Genomic DNA, 24,725 nt, shown 5'->3' with positions numbered 1-24,725 from the left:
TCACAGAGTTGTCTTAAGATATTGTAATGTAGGATGCACCATAGTATCAATAACTGTGTGACTTACATTTTCTGTATTTTCACTGTTAAATTGTATTTTAAACATCCTTGTCTCACTGGAAAAGTGCCTCCAAGTGTCCTCCTTACTCTTACCCACTTTCTCTTTCTATCGCCCTAGTCCTTTCGCTCTGTTTCTCTCTTCCTATTGGCTGCGACTGTTATCCCCCCATTTTACCCGCCCTCGCGTCAACCTTCAGACTTTGCACTCTCCTTTCTCTCACGCGTGCATTTCGGTGACAAGTCTAACTTTTTTCACTTTATGAACAATTTTCATTTAACGGACACCCAGCCTAGCGCTGAACTTATTCCACCTCTGGCGGAAGGTGTGTTGGGCCTGAGGGAGTGAAACAGCGCCCGACGCAATGATGACGCAGCAGCAGCTCTTTTCCCGGGCTTTGGTCTCGAGCAAGTGGCTGGCAGAGGCCCTGCGGGCTCGGAAGCTGGGCCCTGGGTTACGGCTGTTGGAAGTAATTTACCAGCTTCCGGGCCAGCGTGACACGGAGCAGAAGAGCCATATACCAGGCGCCATCTCCTTCAACGTCGAGGCCTGCAGGAACCACGACTCGCCTTACCCAGTGATGCTGCCCAGCGAGCGGGAGTTCGGCGACTACGTTGGCAGCCTTGGCGTGGGTAACGACACACACGTGGTGGTGTACGATGGTGACCAGTTGGGCTCCTTCTACGCCCCTCGGGCCTGGTGGATGTTCCGCGCCTTCGGGCACCGTGGTGTGTCGGTGCTCGACGGCGGCTTCAGGAACTGGGTGCGGGAGGGTCACCCAGTAACAGCGCAGGTCACCCACCCAGAGCCTGCCCAGTTCCGAGCCGTCCTGGACCGCCGGCTGGTGAAGAGCTTCGAGGAGATGCTGGAGAACCTGCAGAGCAAGATGTTCCAGGTGGTGGACTCGAGGACCGAGCAACAGTATTGTGGGACTCCAATAGAGAAGGGTAAGCTCCAACAGAGAAGGGTACGCTGGAAGGGGAGGAGTTTTCCGAACCAAAATATGGGAAGAGAGAGGAGGCAGCATAGCTGATGGCTCTATTTTATTAAAGTCGAAGTGTGATAGTCGTCAAACAATTCTGTACTTTCTGGCTGGCAGGCACATCATTTTTATCCATACTGTTGGATCATGAAGCCTACCCACGTCTTTGGTTATGGCTAGTTCTCGTTCATGCCCACTATTCCCCTGCCTTTAACACACGACAGTGTACCTGTATGCTATCATCAATTGATACATGTCACACACCCGTTTATGGGGCTGACTCGTGGGCACACGGGCCAGCCTGATTGTTGCTGGTGTCACCCCGCATACGCTTGCGGTGCCGTCGTCACATGGTGGACACCAGTTGCCGGTGCTCTCGGGCTTGGAACTGAGTTGTGATCACAGCTGGACCGTGGCCTGGGAGGCACCCAGGTCACACCTACAGATATGGGTGCACCCAGATCAGTGGGGGCTGAAGTACCATGATCACACAGCGTCAACCTGCAAGTCGGGGTAGTATGACCATGTGATCTGGATGCACCCAGATCAGTGGGGGGCTGTAGTACTGTGATCACCTGGTTTCGGCCTGCAGGCCAGGGTAGCAGTACCGTGATCACACACTGTCAGTCTGCAGGCCCAATAAATGAAATACTAGACAGAAGTGCCATTAATGGAGTCTGCTGACGTTCTGGCACATATCCGGCTGGTGCTCATTTTATTGTTAGTTGGTCATTACAAAGTCATGACATCCTTAAAGGGGACAACACCACACCCCTCCTTTTTCATAATAAAATAAGGACAGCATCAATGAGTATTAAATAAAGGCATGAACAGTATTACTGGGTCCCCTTGGGAACCACAGGGTAAAACAATAACCACATACATTAAAGAATACATAGACCACTATTAGATGCTTCTTTGCTCAGCTCACGGGTGATGGTAGGCCACATCAACACGTACTTGTGCCGCATCCATTTTGAGCCACCTCGGTAGGCGGGGTCACAACTTTGAAGGCACGTCAATGTTCCTTTATTCTCTGGGGCATTAGGCAGTTGATCATAGGGTTGGCAAACACATCACAAGGGAACCTTTATTACACGGAAGGTGGGAACTCCCCCATCGAACAACACTGTGACCTGTTACTGGTTCTACTTCAAGCATGCCCACCATTTGCAGAATTTCAGCTTTGCATGCCCATAATTACTGGGACCACTTTAAGCACATCAATTATGTGTGGACCCACAGCATCACATGTTTTCTGAGTCCCCTTTAAGCGTTTAGGGCAATGTAGAACGACAGCTTAACATCGCACCAATCATTGTGCTTGGGAGGCAGAGGGCATCACCAGCTTCTGACACATGCTGGGTTTCGTGGCCACCAGGATAGGCATAGTCATGGGGTTGGGAGACCACACACTTCTTTCAGTCAATGATTGTTGAGAGTACGTTTTAATGTGCCGGCAAAGCCGCACCCGGGGCCCCATCAGCTGTAGTCCCTTGAAGGTGGTGCAGGCAGCGAGACCATGGTGGCAGGATGTCTGGGCTAAACCATGTTCAGGCTCCCCCCATGCGGGAATGCCTCAAGATGTTGACAGGGCATTGGGGTGGCAGTGGTACTCCAAACCCCCCACCCCCTCTTATGCTGCACAAGCACCCTCTCAGTGGAGGGCCGCTGCTGGGTCAGCGCCGGCATGATGGTGGGCTGGCTTTGGAGAGGCAGCGCAGTGGAGGGCCGCGGCTGGGTCCGTGCGTGCCGGCATGATGGTGGGCTGGCTTCGGAGAGGCAGCGTCACACTGCAACAAGGCCCCCCAGACAGGACTCTCATTCCTGCACCAGAGGGGGGGCTGGCCTTGGTGGTCTCTCCCAGGCAGGAGTTATCTTTATCTTGGTGGGGGCTGTGGGTAACAACCAGCAGCTTGTTTGGGGAAGATATGCCCATTCAACTTTCCCCAATCAGGAGCGTTGCCCCAGGCATGGGTGTCTCCTATGTAATGCTCCTGCACCAAGCACAGCAAAGGAAAACTTTTCTCATCCAATCCAGGCTCCTCTTGCGGAGCACACACTGCAGGCACCTTCCTTTTGTATGTCTTTCCTGTAACTCCTCGCTCAGATTGCACAGGATCTTCCTCAGGAATGCCTGGTTGTTTTCCCAACTTCCGACTACAGAGCATATCAAATATTCTTTTCTCCCCCAGGTAGGAGCTGCTTTTGTTTAAATGCTCTGCTCCCAACACACAGCGCAGTGAAGAGTAAAACCTCCTTCCTTTCCTTTTTAATAGCTCTGATCCAAAGTGCACTGTTTTTGTTCCTCTCCTTTTCCCCCAATTTTTCCTTTGGGGCTCCCATCAGTGAGACAGCGCTCCTCTTTCCCACCTTTTTTATATATTTTTTTCCACCACTCGGTTCAGTGCAGAAACTCACTGCTTGTAGCCTGGGAACACCAGTGGGCCTTCAGCAGCTCAGATGACGGAATGAACAAAAACCCTTTCCTGCTCCCACCACAGAGGATACACACATCACCGCTTGCTTGATGCAGGAGCGGCAGGCACTTTTGAAAGCTCGGACCACGGAGCAAAACCAAAACTCTGTTTTTGTTGTTTGAACAGCTTAGATCACGGAGCGAGCTGCTATCGGCCTGCAGGCCAGAGTAGCAGGGCAGTGATCGCACAGTGTCAAGCTGCAGGCAGACTCAATAAATGAAATATAAGACAGAAGTGCCATTTGCACAGTCTGAAGGTGACGACAAAGAAAACCCAAAAATGAAGGAGGCACCCCGATAACTCAGGCAGCGTCCTCCTTGCCTCCCTCCCCCCTAGGTAAGGGGGGGAACAATGAGAAGCGCGTCAATCGCTGGAAAAGCCAGCGAAGGGCGAACAAAGAAAGGGGACTGGCTAACCCGCATATAAGCCGCGGGCGGCTCGTGGCAGGAAGTATCCAGCCCCTCCGGCAGAGGGACGTTGCCCGCTGCAGCCGAAAGGAGTTTTTCATTTTAGGGGTCTCTCCAGAGAATGTGCAGCATGTTCGAGCCGAGGAGTTGGAAGAAGGTTTGCATGGGAGTGGCGTCTCTGAGCTTGTGCCCTGCATGGGGTCGCTGCGTGGAGCGGTCTGGTGCGGGGAAGGAAGAGAGGCAGAGTCGGTTGCAGCTGCCACTATGCCACTACATGTGGGGGGAAGAAGCCAGGAGTTACGTTCAGTGAAGGAGAGGGTCGCTGGAGCCAAGGATATAGATGGCGGAGTCACCCATTAAGGCGTACGACAGCTGAGTAGCTGTTGAAGGTAAGCGGAAAGTGACTGCCGGGCCACATAGGGGTGAAGACAGATAAAAACCAAGTGTTGTAGCTAAATTCCCTTGGAGAATTATGTTGAGGGGGACAGTTAAGTTGAGGTGAAGTTAGTTGGCGAGGAGCTGGTTGCAGCGGGGCCTGTGAGATAGCTCGGTGAGATGTGAGAATAGAGTACTCTCAGCAGGACCCAGGTTCGAATCCCAAGTAGCAGAGAAGCAAAATCTAAAGTTGAATTCGATGACTAGCGGTACACATGCCTTAGGGCCGCCGCGATTGGAACTAGGAGGAATATTGGGGTTCATGCTTAGGACAGAGGGGAATCCAGTGGCACGACTGGTAGAACGGGGATCTGCCAAAAACAAGGTGCAGTACTCGAATGACCTAGCAGACGGGCGAGAGCACAAAGGCAGCCCAAGGCACGAGGCAAGATCAGGAACTTTTTGTGGACTTGGTCTGGGAAGGGCGAAGTGTTCACTGAGGAGGAGGGAAGAGTTTTTCAGTGAATTTTCCACCCTAGCTCCACCACAATAGGGACGAGGAGGATGAGCGGTGAAACACACGGCGAGCCAGGAATCTATCTGCCATCAAGGTCCGGGTTGGGGGAAATGGCCACCGAGAGCAATGGGGAGCAGTTTCTCAGCAGTAGCATGCAATATGCAGAAAGGAATGCTTGGATCCGAGTTATAGAGGCGGGACGGATTACATGCACTAGATAGTTCAGTTTGCATAACAGCATTACTAGGATTTCCGGTCAGAGCAGAGGCGTAGACAGGATTGTCTAGCAAATGGGGCCTGATGCTAATGTAGTTGGGCCCACTGCACTGACAAAAATATCTGTAAATGCTCACTCAGTAGCAGATTTTGGGTGGACCTTGCCCCTCAGGCCCTACCCTGCCTACACCTCTGCGTCAGGTGCCGTGAGTATAATGCGTAGGTTAGTTCAGGCCCTACCCTGCCTACACCTCTGGGTCAGAGGTGCCGTGAGTATAATGCGTAGGTTAGTTCGTAATTGATCAGATGGTCACGCATTACAATGCTGATTACCACAGAGTTGGTATACATCTGGGAGGAATTTTTTCAGGTTGCCCTCCTTTAATATATAGTGTTCGGGCAACACCGTCCGTGAGGCCAGCTAAAAGAAAAAGGGTATGAAGAGAGAACAAGGCGTTAACGGGGCTTGACTAACGAGTTTTGTAAACACCATTTGATAAAAACCGTTTATTGCTGCATTGTTTGTCGGGTGTGCATGGCAAATGTCGGGAAGGAGGAGCAGGACTTAGCAGATGGGTCTTGACAATTTGGCTCATTAAGGAGAAGGCATGCCCCATGTAAACTTTGTGCACAGGAATAGGTCTGGTTAAGGGCGACTGTTACTGTTCCAAAACTGATCATATAATGTCTGTTTCCTAGTTAGAAATTAATCCTCCTTTTTTCGTGGGAAGGCATGCGAGGGTGCAGCCGGGATCGTTAAGGCTACTCTCATCCCGGCAGGCAGTTGACTTAAACAAGCAATTAAATGGGTATTTCAAATGGAGAAAAGCAGTCTGCTCTGGTGAGAGGCCAAAACTGGGTTGCAGAAGCTGCATCGGTTGAGTCCTGTTGATAGGGTGTGGGGACGGGGGCTCTGGTAGTGTGAGGTAGTTGGAGCATGGGTCACAAGGATAGTGGCCGGCGTTCGTGTCGCGGGCCGGGTCGGACAGTTTTTAATATGGAAGATGGTCAAAAGTTTAAGAAATATGGTTGGACGGCCCATTAGTGAAAACACCGTCCGTAAGAGGCCTGTTTTGCACGTTGGCATCGGGCCATGACTCACTGCGACCACAACCATGCAGCAGTTTTTTCATGTCGTGCAGCGGTTCCCGGAAATGCAGTGTCACACGCATCCACGCCGCAGTTTATTTTCTTTAGGGCAGTTAGCATAGCTCAGGAGCAACGTGTTTGTCTTGGAAGCAAGACGCTGCAGAGCAACACAGGATCGAATCCATGTCCTGCGCTTAGAGACTGGACTCTAGTATTAAGCGCTATAAAAGATGAATTAATAGTGGCATAGGAAGCAGCAGTCAATGTATCATTTTTGGCAGTGACTCACGGGTCAAGTATGGGGACGGACTGGGGCATAGAGGGCCTCAGGTGCTTATTGCAAATGGGCCCACGGTTGCAAAGTTTCTCTTTTGGGAACCAGTTTCTGAATAGTAATGAAGGGGGATTTTTTGATGTGAATGGTGGCTATGGTGAATGAGGAGAGATGGGTCGGAGGGCAACCTCCAGCAATACTGGATGTAGGGGCAAAGCAAGTGGCCAGGGGTGATACAATCATATGGGAGCAGGCTGGAGTTCAATTGTGAGATAACTTGCTGATTTATTGCTGTGTATCCAGTTTGGTTTATGGCCGTTTGGCAGGCTCTCGTGCCTCAGGTGCAGGAGTACATCTTTTTCAAGGTAGCACAGGTCAGCATGCTGCCGGGGAAATATAATTGTGCGATAGATCAAGGTGTAGCAATAGATTAGCATATGAACTGTGTTGGTGTTGGCGCTGCATTCTCCTGTAAAGTTCAGGGGTTTTTCTCACTCGCATAGGGCCTTTTGGGAGTAGGGGTAGGTGCCTCGGCGCTGCACGTTTTCTGAGCGTAGTATGGGAAACTTACAGAGCAGGCAGTTGCCGGAAAGGATACGCCCATCGGCGGCATGCTTCATTTACGAACGGACTTTGGGCGGATTGTAACAACATAGCGCCAGGGGGACGCTTTTAGGGCGTGTTTAGCGGTTAAGTGTTGAACAGCTTAACGGGTATGAAATTAATGGCAGGTTTCCTGGGTGCGGTAACAGCATCACTACAAGGCTAGTAAAGCAGCAGGCAGCTTCAGATAACGGAGCTTAAGACCAGGTTCAAGGGTCATGCATGGTAAGGGCTGCTTGCAGGTAACCCACAAGGGCATGCGCCGGTGGGGCACGGGCAGGTGGCTGTCAATGGTGGTACGCAGAAGTATAAACAATGGGGGGAATAAGTATGGGACAAAAGAGAGTTTGATATTGGTGTCAGGGGAGGTTTAAACTGGATCCTGGGGGTTTTTATCCCGCATCTTGCGGTAGGCGCAAATGTCGGAAGGCAACTTAGTACTTAGGCTAAGAAAGCAGCACGGGTAGTGGCTCATAGCCGAGTAAAGGTGAAGGGTCGAAGAGGTTAGATGGCTAATGCACGAGAGCAGGTAGTTATGCCTCTGAATAAGGGGGAAAATGAGGACTATGGCGCTCCAATCGACGGTTATCTCTTTTAATAGTGCCCGGGGAAGGGCCCATGCCGGGGGCAAAAAGAAGCGAAGCTCAAACAACTAGGGTTTGTTGCGAATATATATAGGTTGAACAAGGGACGCTGTTGGGGGGGCAGCTAGTGGGACTCTGGGGGGAAAAGTAACTACCATTGGGGCAAGAGTTCAGGTTAGTGAGGATTTAACTTAACGGGCTATGCTTTGTGCTCTGGGATACGCTAATTTGAACTGTATAACGCCAGGGGTATAAGACAACAGCTTCAACTGAGCTTTCAAATGATTCTTATTATGCAAGGGAGCGTAAGTAGGAGATTAAAACAGTGTTGGAAGACAGTAGGGGGGGTAGGTCCCCCACAACTCAGCGAAGAGTGGGGGTGTAGATGAGGGCAGTAAGCCTGTTTACACTAGCAGTACGGGCCTGGTGGGCGCCGACACACGCAGAAAGCTAAGAAAAGTTATGTCCCTCGAAGGCCAGATTTCAATTTAGGGAGGAGGAAGATCGTTGGATGCAGGGAGAGAAAAAACCGGAACGATTTTAACACCATGGGTACAGAACAATAAATTGGTTAAGTCAATCGAGGGTATAAATGAGAAAGCAGCGGCAGGAGTGCCGGCTTGCAGCTAATGATATACAGAATTCTCCAGCATTGGATCTTTCATGGATTCACATGCTTAGAATATTCCCCGTCGTCAGACTGGGACCCGTCGGAACCTTAGGGACGAACGAAGGGTTAGTCGCCAGGACTACCTTGTCCTTAAAGAATCTTAGGTAGGGCGGGTCCACGACCAGCGCTTGTAGTTCCGAGATACGTCTGGCTGATGTGATAGCTATCAGGAATGCCAACTTCCACGAAATGAATTTCATGTCGGACGTGGCCATAGGCTCGAAAGGCGGTTTCATCAAACCTGCCAACACTGTGTTGAGGCTCCACGCCGGGGGAAAACGTTTCACCGGGGGAAAGGCTCGAAATAAACCCCGCATGAAGTGTTTCACCAGTCTGTCACTGAATAGAGGAGACGACTGCCTCTTCCTTGTGAACCTCGAGATGGCTGCCAGGTGTACCTTTATCGATGAGGGGGACAATCCCTTTTTTGCTAAGAGGAGCAGGTAAGGTAGAACTTGTTCCGGCGTCACCAACAATGGTTGTAGGTCCCGCTGTTTTCTACACCATTCACAGAATCTCCGCCACTTATAGGAGTAGGATTTGTTAGTGGAAGGGGCTCTAGCCGCCTGCAGAATTTCTTGGCACTCCTCTGAAATGTCTAAAGCCCCGAATTCCGAGAAGTCAGGAGCCAGGACGTAAGGTTGAGACTGTCCGGGTCGTGATGCCACACCGTGCCTCTGTCCCGGGATAGAAGGTACGGGACTTTCGGAAACGCTATGGGATGTTCCAGCGTTAGATGGTGGAGGTCTGAGAACCACGGTTGCCTCGGCCAGTATGGTGTCACTAGAATCACCCGGCAATTATATCTGCATATCCACTTTATTGTTTTCTGTATGAGGGGAAACGGGGGGAAAAGCATAGAGGAACATGTCCGTCCATGGGAAGGAGAACGCCTCCCCCACCGAACCCTCTTGGGGCCACCTGCTTGCAAATTTCTCGCATTTCTTGTTTTCTTTGGTCGCGAAGGCGTCCAGAGGGGGGTGGCCCCATTTCTCGAACACTTTCTTCAAGTGACCCGTGTCCATTTCCCACTCGTGTATCTGGGCCATGTTTCTGCTGAGGGAGTCGTCTTGGCAGTTCCTCACTCCTGGAAGGTGATGAGCCACGAGGGAGATATCGTGCTTCGATGCCCAATGCCATGTTTTCTGGGCTTCTATGGAGAGAGTCCTTGATCGTGTCCCTCCTTGTTTCCTCAGATAAAACATGGCTGTTGTATTGTCGGTCAGTATCCGCACTCGCGACCTCTTGATGTGTGGTAGGAACGCCTTCAAGGCCCATCGTACCGCTCTGAGTTCCAGTACATTTATGTGTAGGAGTGACTCCGTTGGAGACCAGCGACCTTGCGTTTGGAGAGCACCCATGTGCGCTCCCCATCCGGTTAGGGACGCATCCGTAACTATGGTGCTCTGGAACTCCGGCTCCTGTAGGGGCACACCTTTGTTCAGATTGTGGGAGCTCTGCCACCACTGAAGGGTCCGAAGTAGCTTGTCGTCGTCAACGGTTATCCTGTCCGACCACGATCCCTGAGCCTGTGTCCATCGGTCTGCGAGGAATTCTTGGACTGGCCTCATGAAAAGTCGACAGTTTCTCACCAGATGGATGCAGGATGCCATGGCCCCTAGGACCGAAACATACTTTCTCACTGAGATCCTGGTGTTTCGCCGTAGCCGGGCCGCCTGTTGAATGAGTCTCGAGGTCCTGTCGAGAGAAGGTTTCACCAGCCCTAGCTGAGTCTCGAACTGTGCCCCCAAGAATACCAGCGTTCTCGATGGCCGCAGAGAGGATTTCTCGAAGTTTATGGCGAATCCTAGCCGTTGTAGAAGCTGCATGGTGGCTTGCAGACTTGTGTTGGTCGACGCTGGGGAGGATCCCCTTACCAGCCAGTCGTCGAGGTATGGGTATACATGGTGGCTTTGCTTCCTTAGCCAGGCCGCCATGGAGCCAGGCATTTTGTGAACGTTCTGGGGGAGTTTTTGAGCCCGAAAGGAAGAACCGTGAATTGGTAGTGGGTTCGCCCTATTACAAAACATAGGAATTTCCTGTGTTTCCGACACATTGGAATATGGAAATACGCGTCCTGTAAATCCAGGGACGCCAGGAAATCTCCCTTTTGAACTGCGCGGATCACTTCCTGCAGAGTGAGCATCTTGAATTTCAGGCTCTTTTAAGGACTGGTTGAGCTCGCGTAAGTCCAGAATGGGACGCCATTTGCCGTTCGGCTTTTTTACGACGAAGTATCTTGAGTAGACTCCTTGGCATCTCTGTGATGTTGGAACTAATTCTATCACTCCCTTCGCTAACATGAGTGTAACCTCTTGTTGCAGTGCCTTCATATGGGACTGAGCGGTGAACGCAGGTGGAATTTGCGGAGGGCTGTGTTTGAATTGAAGAGAGTGTCCGTGTCTTATAGTGTCTAACACCCATTGGTCCGTCGTTATCCTTTCCCATTCGTCGACATACGCTGAAACTCTTCCCCCCCAGAACGGGTTGTGGAACGTCACTGCTGATCTTTAGTTTGCTTGTCTCTCGCCGACGATGGGTATGATGGTCGTTTTCTGGAAGACTGGAAGTTTCGTCGACGGTTAGCCGATTGTGAGGCACGTCGGTATCCCTGGGAGGGGTAAGCCGATCTGGCAAAGGATCTGTCTCCAGAAGAGAATCTTGAATTACCTGAAGCCCCTCTAAAGGGGCGAAAAGACTTGTAGCTTCTGCCACTCTGGAGGGCACCCAAAGAACGTGCCGTGTCCGAATCTTCTTTCATCCCTTTTAGGGCCTCGTCCACCTTCTCACCAAAAAGAAGGTCTTCCTCAAAGGGCATATCTAAGACCTTGTATTGTACTTCTGGTCTGAAGTAGGTACACTTCAGCCATGACTGTCGACGTAATACGACCCCATTATTGACTTGCTTGAAGCCAGACTCAGCAAGATCCACCGCAATGTTTATTGCGTGATTTGAGGCTTCCTCGCCCTCTCGGACCAGTAGCATCGCCGCCTTCCTCTGTTGTTCCGGAAGATGGTCAAGCAGCGGAGCCAGCCTGTGCCACATCTCCCTATCGTATCTGGCTACAATTGCCAGAGAGTTTGCTGCCTTTACTGTGGTCGCTCCCACGGAGAGCACTTCCTTGCCAAAGGCATCTTGGCGTCTCGCTTCATTCTCGGGTGGAGTCGTGCACTTGTGCTGTGCCTTTGCCTTCCTCGTTGCCGCCGCCGACACCACCGAGTCTGGTGTTGGTTGAGAGGATAGACACTTGGGTGTAGACTCTGGAGCCTTAAACTTTTTTTCTAGACGTCCTTTAACTGCTGGTTCTGAGAATGGGTGTCTCATTGTCTGCAACCCCTCTTTCCATACATGGTCAAGTATCGGTATCGAGAACACCGACCTCCTTCTCTTGCCCATGTGGTCGAACAAAAAACAGTCCTTTTTTTGTTCTTCCTGGGACAGACCAAATTCTTTGCATGCCTTCTCCATCATCGAATGGAATGACGCAATGTCGTCCGGAGGGGACGGGTGAGCTGGGCTTCTGGGGTTTTCTAACTCCGACTCCCAGGTAGGATCCCTGGAGGGGGATAAAGAGACCTCTGACATGGCTCCCCTGTCCGACTCCGAATCTGGCAGCTCACCTTCCTCCTGTGCAAGTGTTGAGATTGGCGTGCGTGGGTGCGGCGGTTGACGGGACGGGCCCGGCTCGTCGATGGGTGACTGCGGCAGGCTGGCCTGGGGAAGTCGCTGGTCCAACGACCGTAGCAAGGACTGAAGCGAGGACAGAATATCCAACGACAAAACCGATTGAGGAGAGGGGCAGATACCGGTGTAACGGATGCCCTCGTCGACGACTTGGCAGCCGCTCGTAGCCCTAGGTCTGCTGGGCCAGCCACTCTCTCGCTCTCGTCCTCCGAGGACAGCAACATAGCTTGCTCTTGTAGCAAAGCCTCTGGGGGTTAGGGTCGAAGACTTCAGGCCTCCTGTAGGACCCCCGTCGACGAGGCTCTCGTCGACGCCATTGTCAACGGGACGGAGGATGCCCCTTGCGCTAGTGGCGGGAAGGCGGCCGGTGACTGGATCGCCGTCGACGACGCAGGCTTCGCAGGTGGTTTTGGCGGTCCCGCCTTTTCCACACTGTGCCCGCTTTTACTCGACTCGTGGTCGATCTGTGATGATCGCCAGAGGAGGATTTCCTTTCCTTCTCATGCTTTTTTGATGAGGATGATTTCTTTGACTAGGAGTCTGTAGTGGAGTGAGTACCAGACGACTCTTTTTCCGACGGTCTAGATTTCTTCGCCGGTGGTTCCGACGAGGCCGCGCGGCGTGATGTTTTCGCCGACTGTGTGGAGCCTACCTCCGAGGGGGGGTTTGCCCCCGCACCCTCATTCAGCCATGCCACCAGGCGTCGGTTCCGGTCTTTGAGGGTTTTTTGAGAAAAACCCTTGCATATGTCGCAGGCATCCGCCGAATGGTGAGGGTGGAGGCAATATATACAATCCATATGTCCGTCCCCCTCGTAAACCTTTTTCAAGCCGCACGTCGCGCATGGACGGAACAGCGCTTTTCCTGATACAGAGGACATATCGTACTCGAAATCCAATAAGGCAACCTAGTACAAAATAGTAAGACAACACAAGGAGATCCCACTACTTTGGAGACAGGAACCGCGGGGGCGGGCCTCTTATACTGGGACGGCCTGCGGAGCATGCGTAGGCGGGTCCTAAAAGGACGAGGATAGGACACAAAAGTGTCAGAAGTTTTCCTATAGGAAAAGGCTATATATGTGTACCCAAGGGTCCCAGTCTGACGACGGGGAATATTCTAAGCATGTGAATCCATGAAAGATACCAATGCTGGAGAAATGGAGTTACAGGTAAGAAACTATTCCCTTCTGTTTACCGTGCTGGATAGGCCGGGGACAACGGGATTTCTGAAGTTTCGACTGGGGGCCCAGGCTAAAGTAGTACCGTGAGGCCGCATTCTCCAGTATATGGCGTTTGAACTATAGAGTGGGGTAAATCATTTGCATTGGGAGTAGGACTTTAGCTTAACAGGGCGATAAAGCCAACTAAGCCTTTTTCCCCTCTGGGGTCAATAATCAAGTTGCAGTGGTCATGGTTCATTTGGTAGGTTGAGTAGAAGCTACTTGAATGCCGGACGGGGGAGCAGGGCTGAGGAGCTTGGGCCTGTGGATGGAATAGTAAGGTGAAGAAAGTCTGTTTAAAGAGGAGGGCCCAGCATCTCCCGCCAATGAACGACATTTCTGCAACCCACTAAAAATTCAGCAAAGGTTGAGGAATATGGTAGGGGCAGGAACGAGACAAGGGGGACGGAAGGCAAAGTTGGTTTTTGAAGGGCTAAAACAAAGGGATAAAGCTCAACATCATAAACTGGAAGGGTCTCTACTCTTCTCGTGACCAGCACCTCTTGGGGGCCTAAGCGGCAGGGGCGTCTGGTGGTAGCAATAAGGGCTCAGCTTCCCCCGAATAACGGTGCTCTCCCAGCCCAGGAACACCTGCAAGGGCAGGAGGGGCTCAGACACGAAGGGCTGGGGAGTTGGGCCTACCTACTGTGGACTTGGTTGGACAAAAGGGGAAACAGGTGGCTGGACATGGAGTAGTCTCCGCATGTTGCTCCTGCAAAGGTATGCCACTGGAATTAAGAAGTCGGAAAGGGGGGAGCCGCGGTAGGCGGTAACCCACCTTCGGAGTGGCAGTGTTTTGCCAACCAGTGACACGACACAGACTCCAAATGAGCCATGGGAAAGCCGGAAGGGTCTTCGCTCTTCTCGGACCAGCGCCTCTTGGGAGCCTAACCGACAAGGGCATCTGGTAACAATGAGAGGCTCTGCTTCCCCCGAACAAACAGCGTTCTACCAGCCCAGGCCCACCTGCAGGGGCAGGTGGGTCTCAGGCACGAAGGGTTGGGGGGAGTTGTGCCTACTATAAACTGTGTTGGGAAAAGGACGTTTTTGGACACAGATATTTTCACAGATGTTGGCTGTGTTTTATTATATGTGCGAAAATAAAATCTGCTGCCTTTTATGACAAAAAGAGAATGTCTCATTCTGCACCTTACTGGTTGGGGAAAGTAAGGGGCCAAGAGAAATGAACAAGAATAATGTATGTTGGCATAAAAATTGACAAATGGCTGGGTTATGCCGCCGTTCTAGCGCACGTGCCGGTTGAGGCTCCTTTTATTGGGCGTCAGATGACACATATCCTTAAAGGGGACAACACCAGAACACCAACGCAAAGGGGCATTGTTCAACTGCAATAGTGCAATCCACTATACCCTTTAGTCGGAATCACATTCAGATACTCTGTCGTGTAGCCAACATGCCCAAGAATTATTTCTTTTCTACTTAGATTAACAACTTTTCCTTCTAACTTGGGGTCAGAGCCAAACAAATATTAACCTCATTGATAAAGAGCTAGAACTTGTTGTACCATTCTCATTTTGTGGGACTCTGAACTGTGGAAATCTACTGAATAGATGGAATCTCAGTTGTTACTTGTTGTCCCTAGCCGCTACACCACGTGTCCTTTTTCCTGGACCCGAGCCACCGCATCTGCCCATGACAAGGTACATTTCTGCCTCAATGAGCATGGGTGTAGCAACCAAAACTTGAAGGTGGTGGTCACGACAAAGAACAGCCGTGCGCATCTTGATTTTAAAGTCGAGGTAAGCTTTTAATATGAATATATACAGCAGGGGTAAACCTTTCAATTTGCAAGCTACTAGTCAAACAAAGTCTCGCATCCTCCTTTCTACATATGCACACAGCAGACCCTTTTGTACTTGCAAAGTCAATTGTCACAAGCCCTGGGCTAGTGGCAAGTGCACATTTTGAGCCCTGCATACAGTACATTATGGTTTTCAGTTACTATTATGCTATTACCGCAGAGCCTACCCACTGGCAATCCTCATGCACTCCAGCTCAGGTCTGCAGCTGACACGTTCAGAATGCCCACACAACAAGCACTCCTCAGCATTCTTCTGAGCAATCAGTCACAGACTTGTATCACCATTTTACCATTGTCAATAATGGGCAGCAAACAGGGTAACATTCAGCAAGACACATCACCTTTCAATACAATAATGACATTAATATTATAATCATATAACATCGCAAACACCTAACTCGGACATTGTAGCTACATACCTCGGAAGGATAGCTCCACGGCAACGCACTTGCCTTGGAAGCAAGACGACACGGAGCAACACAGGTTCGATTCCCGGTTCTGTGCTTAGAAACCGCTGGGTATTAATCGCGTTATAAATATCATAAATATAATAGTAACAAGCGAGTGGCCACAGATCACAATGTACACACAGAATCCAATTATGCAGAAATGTGTTCCAATCCATGGAGTTACGATAGGCAGGGAACCGCATGTTGCTTGACAACCGGATTAGGTACCTTCAGGGCGTTACAGAGCCTGTGCATGCCAACCTTGATATCCCAAGTCCAAACTACACTTATTCCCCCCGAGTGGTATTGCACATCCTTCCACTATCCCTCGAGGAAATTAAACATTACAGCCCCCCCACCAATGGATAACGCTGTAGAGCCACCAGGATACAACTACCTAACTGCTTATGCAGCTCTGCCACTGGTTGTCCCAACCGAATACACACAAACTTAGTCAGACTTAACCCAATACAACCGTTACATAGGCTTGTCTCCATATACACTTTAGTGTCAAGGACCGAGGCATGCACACTCGCACATATCGCCAAATGCCACATACCCTACATGCACATAAGTAGCCTGCACAAGTCACAGTTAGGTGCCAGCTGTGCTTAGTCTGGACTCAGCAAAACATACCCTATGACATAAACCCAAGGCATTATTGTAAAACCTTCCCTGAGGACTATAGTCAAAACCCATATTTTGAAAGTTCTCAGTCTTTGTTTAGAAACAGTTACAACATAACCTAGAGCTACAATCAAGATTTAAGGTTATTGACAAGTTTAGTATTTTATTGAGCACTTTTTGCCAGTGCTGTACAGGAATTACAAAGAATTGGTACATCAACAATGTGCAATGATGCAGTATTGGCAGAAGAAGCAGATTGGATAGCAGAGAGGCAGGATAGAAGGTAGAGCAGAGAAGGAGAGAAGGTAGGCTTTGAGAAAGGTACAGAAACTATGAAGAGGCAGCGAAGAAAGAATATCTAAAGGCAGAGTTTCAGTGATTTGGCACAAGAAGGGAGAAGGAACGAAAACGGGAGGAGGCAGAGGGAGATTTGGGGACTGGGATAAGGTGTAGATATTGAGAGCGGAGGGATCAGGTGGGGTGTAGAAAGAGACTAGAAGACAGTAAGGGGTAAGACCATGAATGCATTTGAATATGATACAGATGGAAGTGAACACGAAGGCGAGGAGTCAAATGGAAGCAGCGTGTTTTTAAGACAAGAAGAGGGAATAGAGAATAGAAGGGCAGTGGAGTTAAAACGGATCTAAAGGGGCAAGCTGGAAGGCAAGAAAACCAGGGCAGAGAAATAATAGTCTGGAGAAAATTAAGGTGATTAGGGAGTCTAGTGGCCTGAAGGGACAGAAAGGGGTGAATATGAAGAATGTTGAGAAGGTGATCTCTGCAGATATGTGCAGCGGAAGAGATGTAGTGAGCGAAACGTGATCAAAGGTGACTCCAAAATTGCATACAGAGGAAGAGAGGGGAAGGAGGTTAGGAGGAAAGAACAGATCAGCGCGAGTAGTGGGAGAAGAGACAAGTGGCAATCAGCATTTAAAAGTGACAATGAAGATTAAAGGAATCAATATGTTATGATATGGAATTTATAACGCGCCTATATGTTTCAAGGCGCGATAGTATAAGAGCAGCGGGCCAAGTCCTGAGCCTTGGGCACACTGAAGAGGAGAGGGTGTTGGCGAGAGGTACGTCTAGCCCATGATACTGAGCATGTGCTGTTCGAAAGATAGACTGAAACTAATGAAGTATGGCATCAGAGAAACATAGCGACACGAGTGGGGTGGTTGACTGTCCAATGCTGCAGAGAGATCCAAGAGAATCGGAATAGATGAGAGCCCTTTGTGAGGGACAGGCAGAAGAGAGTTGGAGACGTGGAGCAAATTGGTCTCTGGAATGAGCCGGGTGAAAGCCAGAATAAAAAGAAGGGAGTAAGGAATGGGAAGAGAGGAAGAAGGACACTTGGGAGTAGACCGCACTTTTAAAGTTTTGGTGGGGAAAGGGGATAAGTAAGATGGACGAAAGTTTCATTGGGGTGATGGGTCAAGCAAAGGCCTTTTCAGCATAGGGATGATGATGGCATGTTTGAAAGAGGAGGGAAAAGGGAGTAGCCAAAGAAAGATAAAGAAAGCAGGTAAGGTAGTGGACCGCTTCAACAATTAAAGCCTGCAGTAATGCCCCACTAAAACACCACAAAAGTGATTTCAATGGAGCGGAGAGGCTCCAAAACCACAAATTTACTTATATACATGAACTGTGTCTTGCCCTAAAAAGCAATCCTTAAGGTGGGGCATCAACCATGTACAAACCTGCATTCCCTGCACATCTATCCCCTATTTAAAGGATGGGGTTGAGGTGGTAAATGTAGATACAGTAGAAGTAGCAGAGTTCTCTGTCCGCACCGGCTGACCAAGGCTGGTGCAAGGAGAACATGAACTGTGGAATCGTGAGACGTTCCCACCAGTTATGTTATGAACAGTACCATGCATAGATGGCCTGGCAGCTGTTCCTCAATCACTCCTCATTTGAACAATTGCTTGGGGAGACATTTTATAATGCGTGTGAGGTTTTTGGGTTTACTTTGAGACCCACATTCTGCTACTTGCGCATTCTGCCTGACCTCACTGGCCAAAGAAAAATGTCCTCCCGAGTTGGGCTGAAAGGCCGCCACCTTGAGAGGCCAGCAAAGTCTGTGACATTACCATTTGAACAAGGAATCTGGTTAGTAAGGGGCTCCTATCTGGCACTGCAGCCTGGATCCACTCTAGCTACTCAAGTCATCTCTGCTACGCCCCCCCACCCCTCTGATAAGAGCCATAACCATTATGTGAGGGCCGCCGCACAGTGAGGAGCTTCCAGCCACTTCTTTGCCCAGCTTGCATACTGTCTGCCTGGGCTTTCAAGGTGCAGGATCAATGGCTGTGGAGACCCCGCAGCTTAGTTACTGAAGGTGATGTAAATACCCCATGTCGACATCCATGACCCAATGTTGGTAGCCCCAGGTTAGAGGTAAGACCTCGGACTTCTAAAGGTTTATTACTAGAAATGTAGTATTCCTTTCTATTACACACCCTGCGCTGTACATTTGGTCCTGTCCTGATGCTGACAGCTCAAGGGCCTATGTTGAATGACCCCACCAGGCACTGTCTTGCCAGGGTATCTTGCTTACATGGACGAGGGCTTAATCGTCACTGTGCTGCTATCCCTGATCAAGTGGCTGGAGGACGAGTGTAAGATATTGTAATAAGGAAGCTGTATGGTAGGCTCACTCACAGACCAGCCTGGCAGCCTCTGTAGCAGTTCCAGGGTAGCTTTATTTACATATAAAGTTCCAATTACTTGTAGTATTGTACACGACACAGATCACGCAGTACACTCACCGGCCATCCTCACATCACCAGCTCAGGCCTCTAACTGACACTCGTGGAACACTTGCACAACATTCTCCTGAGCTTAACATTCACCATCATTCTACCAGCATGCATCCATGGCCAGCAGGACAGAACAGGACTAGACCATATCACAACATTTCCCTTCATGCACAGTCATACACCAGCGAAAGCTACATGCACACTTTGATGAACATCACAGCATACCATTCAAACACAGTATACCACCACTACAACCGAACGCATTCCATGCAGGGCTGCCACCCCCAGATACCGTGTCTGCCACACCCTGGCACAAACCATTTTCAAGGGAACACTCCGGAAACAATCTAGACACCATGGGGTGGGGGAAACATGACACGGGAGGGAAGCGTGGATTGCCCCACCAACAGACCAGGGTACATCACAACTCGTTGAGGAACACCTGGACAGACTAACCACCCCACCAACGTCCACGCACTGACATTCAGGAAGGGTAGTGCTGCACATGACCTACAACGACAAACGCAGAAGGGGTATGTAATCTGCCAACTTCCACCCTTGCACACAAAGACTCAGGCTACACAATCGCCTCCACTCAACATCCTAATCAGCAATTCACAGCCAGCGTGGAAACTCGCAATTAGATTCTGTCCTCATCACACCCCACTAACACTGCACTGTGCAACAGTCATTCAGGGCAATACCACTACACTCGGGGCAAAGCCACTCAATATCACTACACCCTCACCATATGCACAGCACACAGGCAACATAAATATACACATTCAACATAAGGGTGCTCCTGGGAGCATAAATCTCATATGAAACTTCTAGATAAAAACATTCTAACGAATCAACATCCAACAGCAGATCTGCAACAGATCTAAAATACATTTGGCGTCAAATATATATCCAGGATACATTGAAAACAAAGTCCTTCTTTTCTCCTTTGTGATTATTTTTTTAATTCACTACCTTGAAAGGGGAAATCCAGAACCATCCATCAGTTCTACTTCTGCTGCTCATATATCCCTCATGAGGCAGTCAATTTCTGTTAGTATTCAGTTTCTTTTCCTTTTTATGTGCCAAATTCACTTCTTTGAAAAAGGCAAACCAAAGCAATTCCCACTGCTACCATGTGTGGGACGGTCAGGTAAACCTATTAAATAGACCTGGGAACCTGATACTTTACCATACAGGTGTGCCCTTTCTCTCCTTTTTTACAAACCGGAAACATCCTAGCAAAATAATTCTAGCACAGATGACGCATTATATAATCGATTGTAGGCCACAACATTTAACTCCACTCTGACATAAAAATGGTGGAGTGCGGCGTAGTGTGTTGCCGTGTGGTGACTATTGCTGTGGAGTCTTTTCTTGCTTGCTACTACTGGAGGCGGTCCGTTTTGCTTATAATAACATCACAGCGGAGCGTGGCAGTGTGTTGCCGTGTTCCTGCTCCTCCTGCGCTGAACCTCGTAGTGCCTTAAACTGAAACCCGTTAATGGGTTGAGGGCGACACTAGCGACGCCGAGAAACGGTGAAAGAACTTCCTTTTGACTTCAACGACATAAAGTCCAACCCTGCGATGGACAACGCAATCTATCACTGTTCTCCTGATTGATGGAAACAAGCCGGAAAAAAATGAGGGTAAGAAGGAAACCTATTCACGCTGAACATAAGACTGGATGGTTGGGGACTGCGGGGATATTCCTTTGAGCCATGATACCACGATCATTAACGCATGCATTTTCACTTTTAAACGTAACAATTATTCTAACTTTTACACTGAGGGAACTTTTTGACCTTTTTTTCCTTTATATTTTGGCAGGTGTGGTGACTGCGGGGGTCCCCCTTTGAGCCACATTTTACGTGTGCAACTTCACATTTAATCTAATAGCCAACTCCAGTCTCGACAAGGAGGAAACTCTGACAGTCTACCTCTAACTCTGTGGGAGTGATGATTGTGGGGCTAGTTGATTTTTGACACTTAAATAATTCCACATCTACCCCACCCCTCTACCCCTCCGGCTGACTGGAAGCAAGCCACACCCTTTCTCTCAGCATGAGCCAACCCTGTAGTAGACACCAAACCCGACATTTGGTGCAAGTGACCAAAAAAACGGACTTTACAAACCAAACGTGTCCGGTCTCTGACATCTCCTTTCCTGACAAGTTGGAGGAACTGACGTGGAAGGATGCACATTTATGGAAGGGCTCTCTTTTGGGCACTGAATGTGAATATCTATCTAATTCCATGAAAGCCAAGAAACCTGCTAAAAAGCAGGAAGCAGTTTTGAGTATTACTGCCAAGTGTAATACATCAAAAGCATTAACTATCAGGGACTGTGTTTTTCCCTGATGTGTCAACCACAAATGACTTAAATGATCTGACGGACGCTGAAATGTTGGAAGGCGCTGCAGTGGAAGTGGCGGCAGGTTCCCCCTCAAACTACGCCTGAATCGAAAAATCCAAAGAGCCCAATAATCGCCCACTTTTACAGAGGACTGAATTCGATATGAATAAAATATCTATGAAGAAGGAAAAGATCCTTCAAAGTGACTCAAAGGACTAAGGAGCATGGCTGAAGTATAAATCTCCAGGCCCCAAGCAACAAAGCAGCTACGCCTCCCTAAACAGGTGGCTGATGTTACAAAATTGGCATTAATCTTCCCTAAAAGTGTGAGACTATTTAAGAACCGACTTTTCCAAATCTATCCAACAAATGTTTAGAACTCAAGGAGACCCACAACCAGTCCATTGGCCTAAACAAAACTGCAAAACTCCAAGAAGCTCGACCTCTCCATAATGATAAAAAAAAACCTTCCTCAATGACTTGATATCACAGGAATGGTAGCCCACACCTTCAGATCTGAAAGGTCAGCGGCGGCCGATATCCATGGCAACAATTAACCACGGAGAGGCAGTATTCTCATTTTCATCATTGGAAGATGACATTTTCTCTCAAACTGCTGAAAGGTCCCACAAACCCTCTTATTCAACATGCTTTCAGACACACTGTAGCCTCTCATCTACAATCTCTCTCGCGTTGGCTCCGTTTTTGAGGTCGCATGACACCCTGAACGAAAACATGAAAGATCCAGCCACGCTGTTGGCCATGATTCACACTAAATTGATTATGTAATCATTTATAACCTCACTGCAAACCAGGGTAGACTATGAGGCTGCTGTTACGCTCACCTGGTATCCACAGGGACGCCACCCAGCCGGGTTACTCGCTGGTATGCTTCTCAGCTTTGCCCAGATGTGCTCTGCGGGGAAGGTTCTGCCTGAAAATACAGGAGGACTGTGTTCAAGACTTATGGACCTGGGTAAGTATCTCCCTCCACCCCCGTATGATTTCAGCCCCTCTGGCGCCCTCTCCTCATCTTGTGGTAGAGTTAGGCATGCTCTCCGTCCTGCCTTCTTTGCAGGGGCGCGTTGTCTTTTATGGGCGTGTGCGGTCCAGTTACTTCACTGACGCCGGCCCATTTGATAGTTCAGGTAGGTCTTATTGCTGTGCTTTAGTTTTGTTGCTATCCTGCATGCCTTTCTTTGTTTAAAATGTCTTTTTTTTTTTTTTTCTCCCTTAGATATGCGGAGCTTCAGCGCCGCGAACTGGCTTGGTTGAGCCCCACTGGTAAATGATGGCGCATTAAGAGCGCTATAATGCGGTAAGTAAGCGCTATGCGCAGCACTGCGAAGTCTTGCCTTTGCTAACCTGTGTTTTCCTTCCTTGTTGGTCGCAGTGTTCTTCAGCGCGAGTGGAATGTCCGGAGTGGTGCCGGCCGAGTGGCGACCAGCCAGGTAAGCCTTTTGAGCAGTTCGTAATTTGTTGCCTCTATCTTCCTCTTTCAGGTCGTTCTGTCCGGGAGGCATGCAGATTCGAGGAAGCTGTTCTCAGTAGCTGCGAGTGGCTAAAGATGAAGACTGCAGGTAAGATGCTGCTGCTAATGATGTTCCTTTGTCTCCTTGCAGGTTCTGCTTCTCCGAGGTTCGAGGGAATAGCTGGACACGGTGAGCGTCACGTTGCAAGCTGCAAAGTAACGCGAAGCGTGTTGTCTTGCTCGGGGGTGGTTTACATAGCCCCAACAAAATAGTCCAGGTAAAGTAGTCCCTAGGCTAACACACCTAAAACACTAGACCGCATAGCTTGGTTCATTGGAACCAAGCTATGTGGGTGCCTCCATGTTGGCTGACAATACATTAAGTAGTTCCCAAGCACATGTTTTTTTCATGGTGTATGAGCCTGGCGGCATAGGCGCCAGGAGTGGCCCCAAGAGGGTTTTGGAAGAGGATGCCATGCTCTAGAGCCCCGAGTCCTGACTCCACCTGGCCAATGAGTTTGCCAGAGAGGGTTTTGGGCGAGGGTCGTGACAGCTGCTGCTGCAAGTGTTGAAAAGCTGCAGGACACGCTGGAACAAGAGCGCTTGGATAAAAAAAATATTCTTGCTTCTTTACTGGAATTGTGTCAAAGCAAGAAGACAGCGAGAGACTCCAAGGATTTAAACATAACTGGTACAGATTCAGTACTAGGAGTAAAAAGAAACCACCCAGAATCTCCACACCGGCATTGGATAGATTTCCAGGAAAAAATGATGCAGCTGACCCGGATGCGAGACCCATACTAAAGAAACAAAAGGAAAAACAGCCCGAAATACAGGCTGCGAGCTCAACAAGTGGAGTAGTCTATACTGATCAATCTGAGACCCATATGTTGGAGACGAGGTTGTGGCAGACCATCAAGACGGCCGATGGATCCATCCTCCCTACAAAACGTCAGTGCGAAGAAACAACCCGGACCGTGGAGATTCCACCACAAACTCTGCGCACGGCTAAAGACTAAATATCATTGGGGTCGAGCCCCTTTCTGATTTTCTGAAAAAGGAAAATTGGAATTGGGGGGGGGGGGGGTGGTAAAGGAAAATGTGCAATTGAAAAAAACATCAAGAGGCCACTTAAACCAAAATCCAATGTTGTTAAATCGTTTACACAGAATCTATCAGTCCCTTTTTGATTTTCCCAAAACGGGTCTTTTCCAAATTTAAGTCTCAACTAGGAGAGGGCAGAACGCTGGATAAATGAGTCAGGAAAGACGACACCGGAAACACCAATACGAGATCTTTGGAAACTTCAACCGATGCGATCAAGCGACCATTCAGGAGCTTTTAAATCTGTCTACCTATACGCAGACAATGGAACGGAGGAAATCCAATCGCCTGAATCAGTGTGGACGCATAATGTGACTATGGACAAAGCTAACCAGGAGATCATGGAGCCGACCTGGACAAGTGTTAGACACCCTTTCTTACATTGGAAGAGAGGAGAAGCGTTCAAAATAGATCTATGGACAAAACGGAAGTTCCTGAAAATCGGAATCCTTAGGACCCAAATAAGAGGGCAACATTTGCACGGCCATTGGTAGATGACTGGACTCCTCAAATACCTTGCTTTACAAGCCAACCTTCTTGAACGGGTAATTTCAGCTAAAGATGGTTTAATCTTAAACCACTGTAACATCCTCCAGTTGCTCCATCACATACCCAAACTTAGATTTCTATCGACAGATGTCATCAGGATCGTTGAATTTGTGTCCGAACTGTATGGGGACAGTGTGATCTTGCATTTAACCTGTAACATAATAGAAATTGCACTGATGGAGGCAGCTAACTCTTCATTACCATTGGGATTTGAGCTCTTGGAACTTTCGGGTAATGATATTGGAAACCAATCACAAATCTTGATTAAAAAGCCAAGAATAGTAGCTCGTTGGCAACTGCAAACACGCTGTAACCTCCTTAGAGGGCCTCAATTAACCACCACAGCCCAGAGAAATACGTCGGAAAGCAAATCTGGGGAATAGGAGAAAAAGGTGTTAATCGCAAAGCACCTCCCCTATCATT

At 49.2% G+C, this 24,725-nt stretch overlaps 1 protein-coding gene across 1 annotated transcript in view; it reads left to right on the top strand.

Annotated features, from left to right (window-relative positions):
* The first annotated feature begins 227 nt into the window (after positions 1 to 227).
* Positions 228 to 24,725, top strand: part of LOC138582061 (thiosulfate sulfurtransferase-like) — a 135,988-nt gene continuing 111,490 nt past the window's right edge. The window contains exon 1 of the mRNA XM_069653009.1: positions 228 to 1,004. Within this exon, the coding sequence (XP_069509110.1) occupies positions 422 to 1,004 (583 nt within the window). The 5' untranslated portion in view covers positions 228 to 421. The remainder of the gene's footprint in view (positions 1,005 to 24,725) is intronic.

This window comes from Ambystoma mexicanum, chromosome 3q, assembly GCF_040938575.1.
Source record: "Ambystoma mexicanum isolate Mex_15411 chromosome 3q, UKY_AmexF1_1, whole genome shotgun sequence".
Classification (NCBI taxonomy): domain Eukaryota; kingdom Metazoa; phylum Chordata; class Amphibia; order Caudata; family Ambystomatidae; genus Ambystoma; species Ambystoma mexicanum.
The sequence above is the reverse complement of the archived record's forward strand: the minus strand, read 5'-3'. Positions and strand labels throughout refer to the sequence as shown.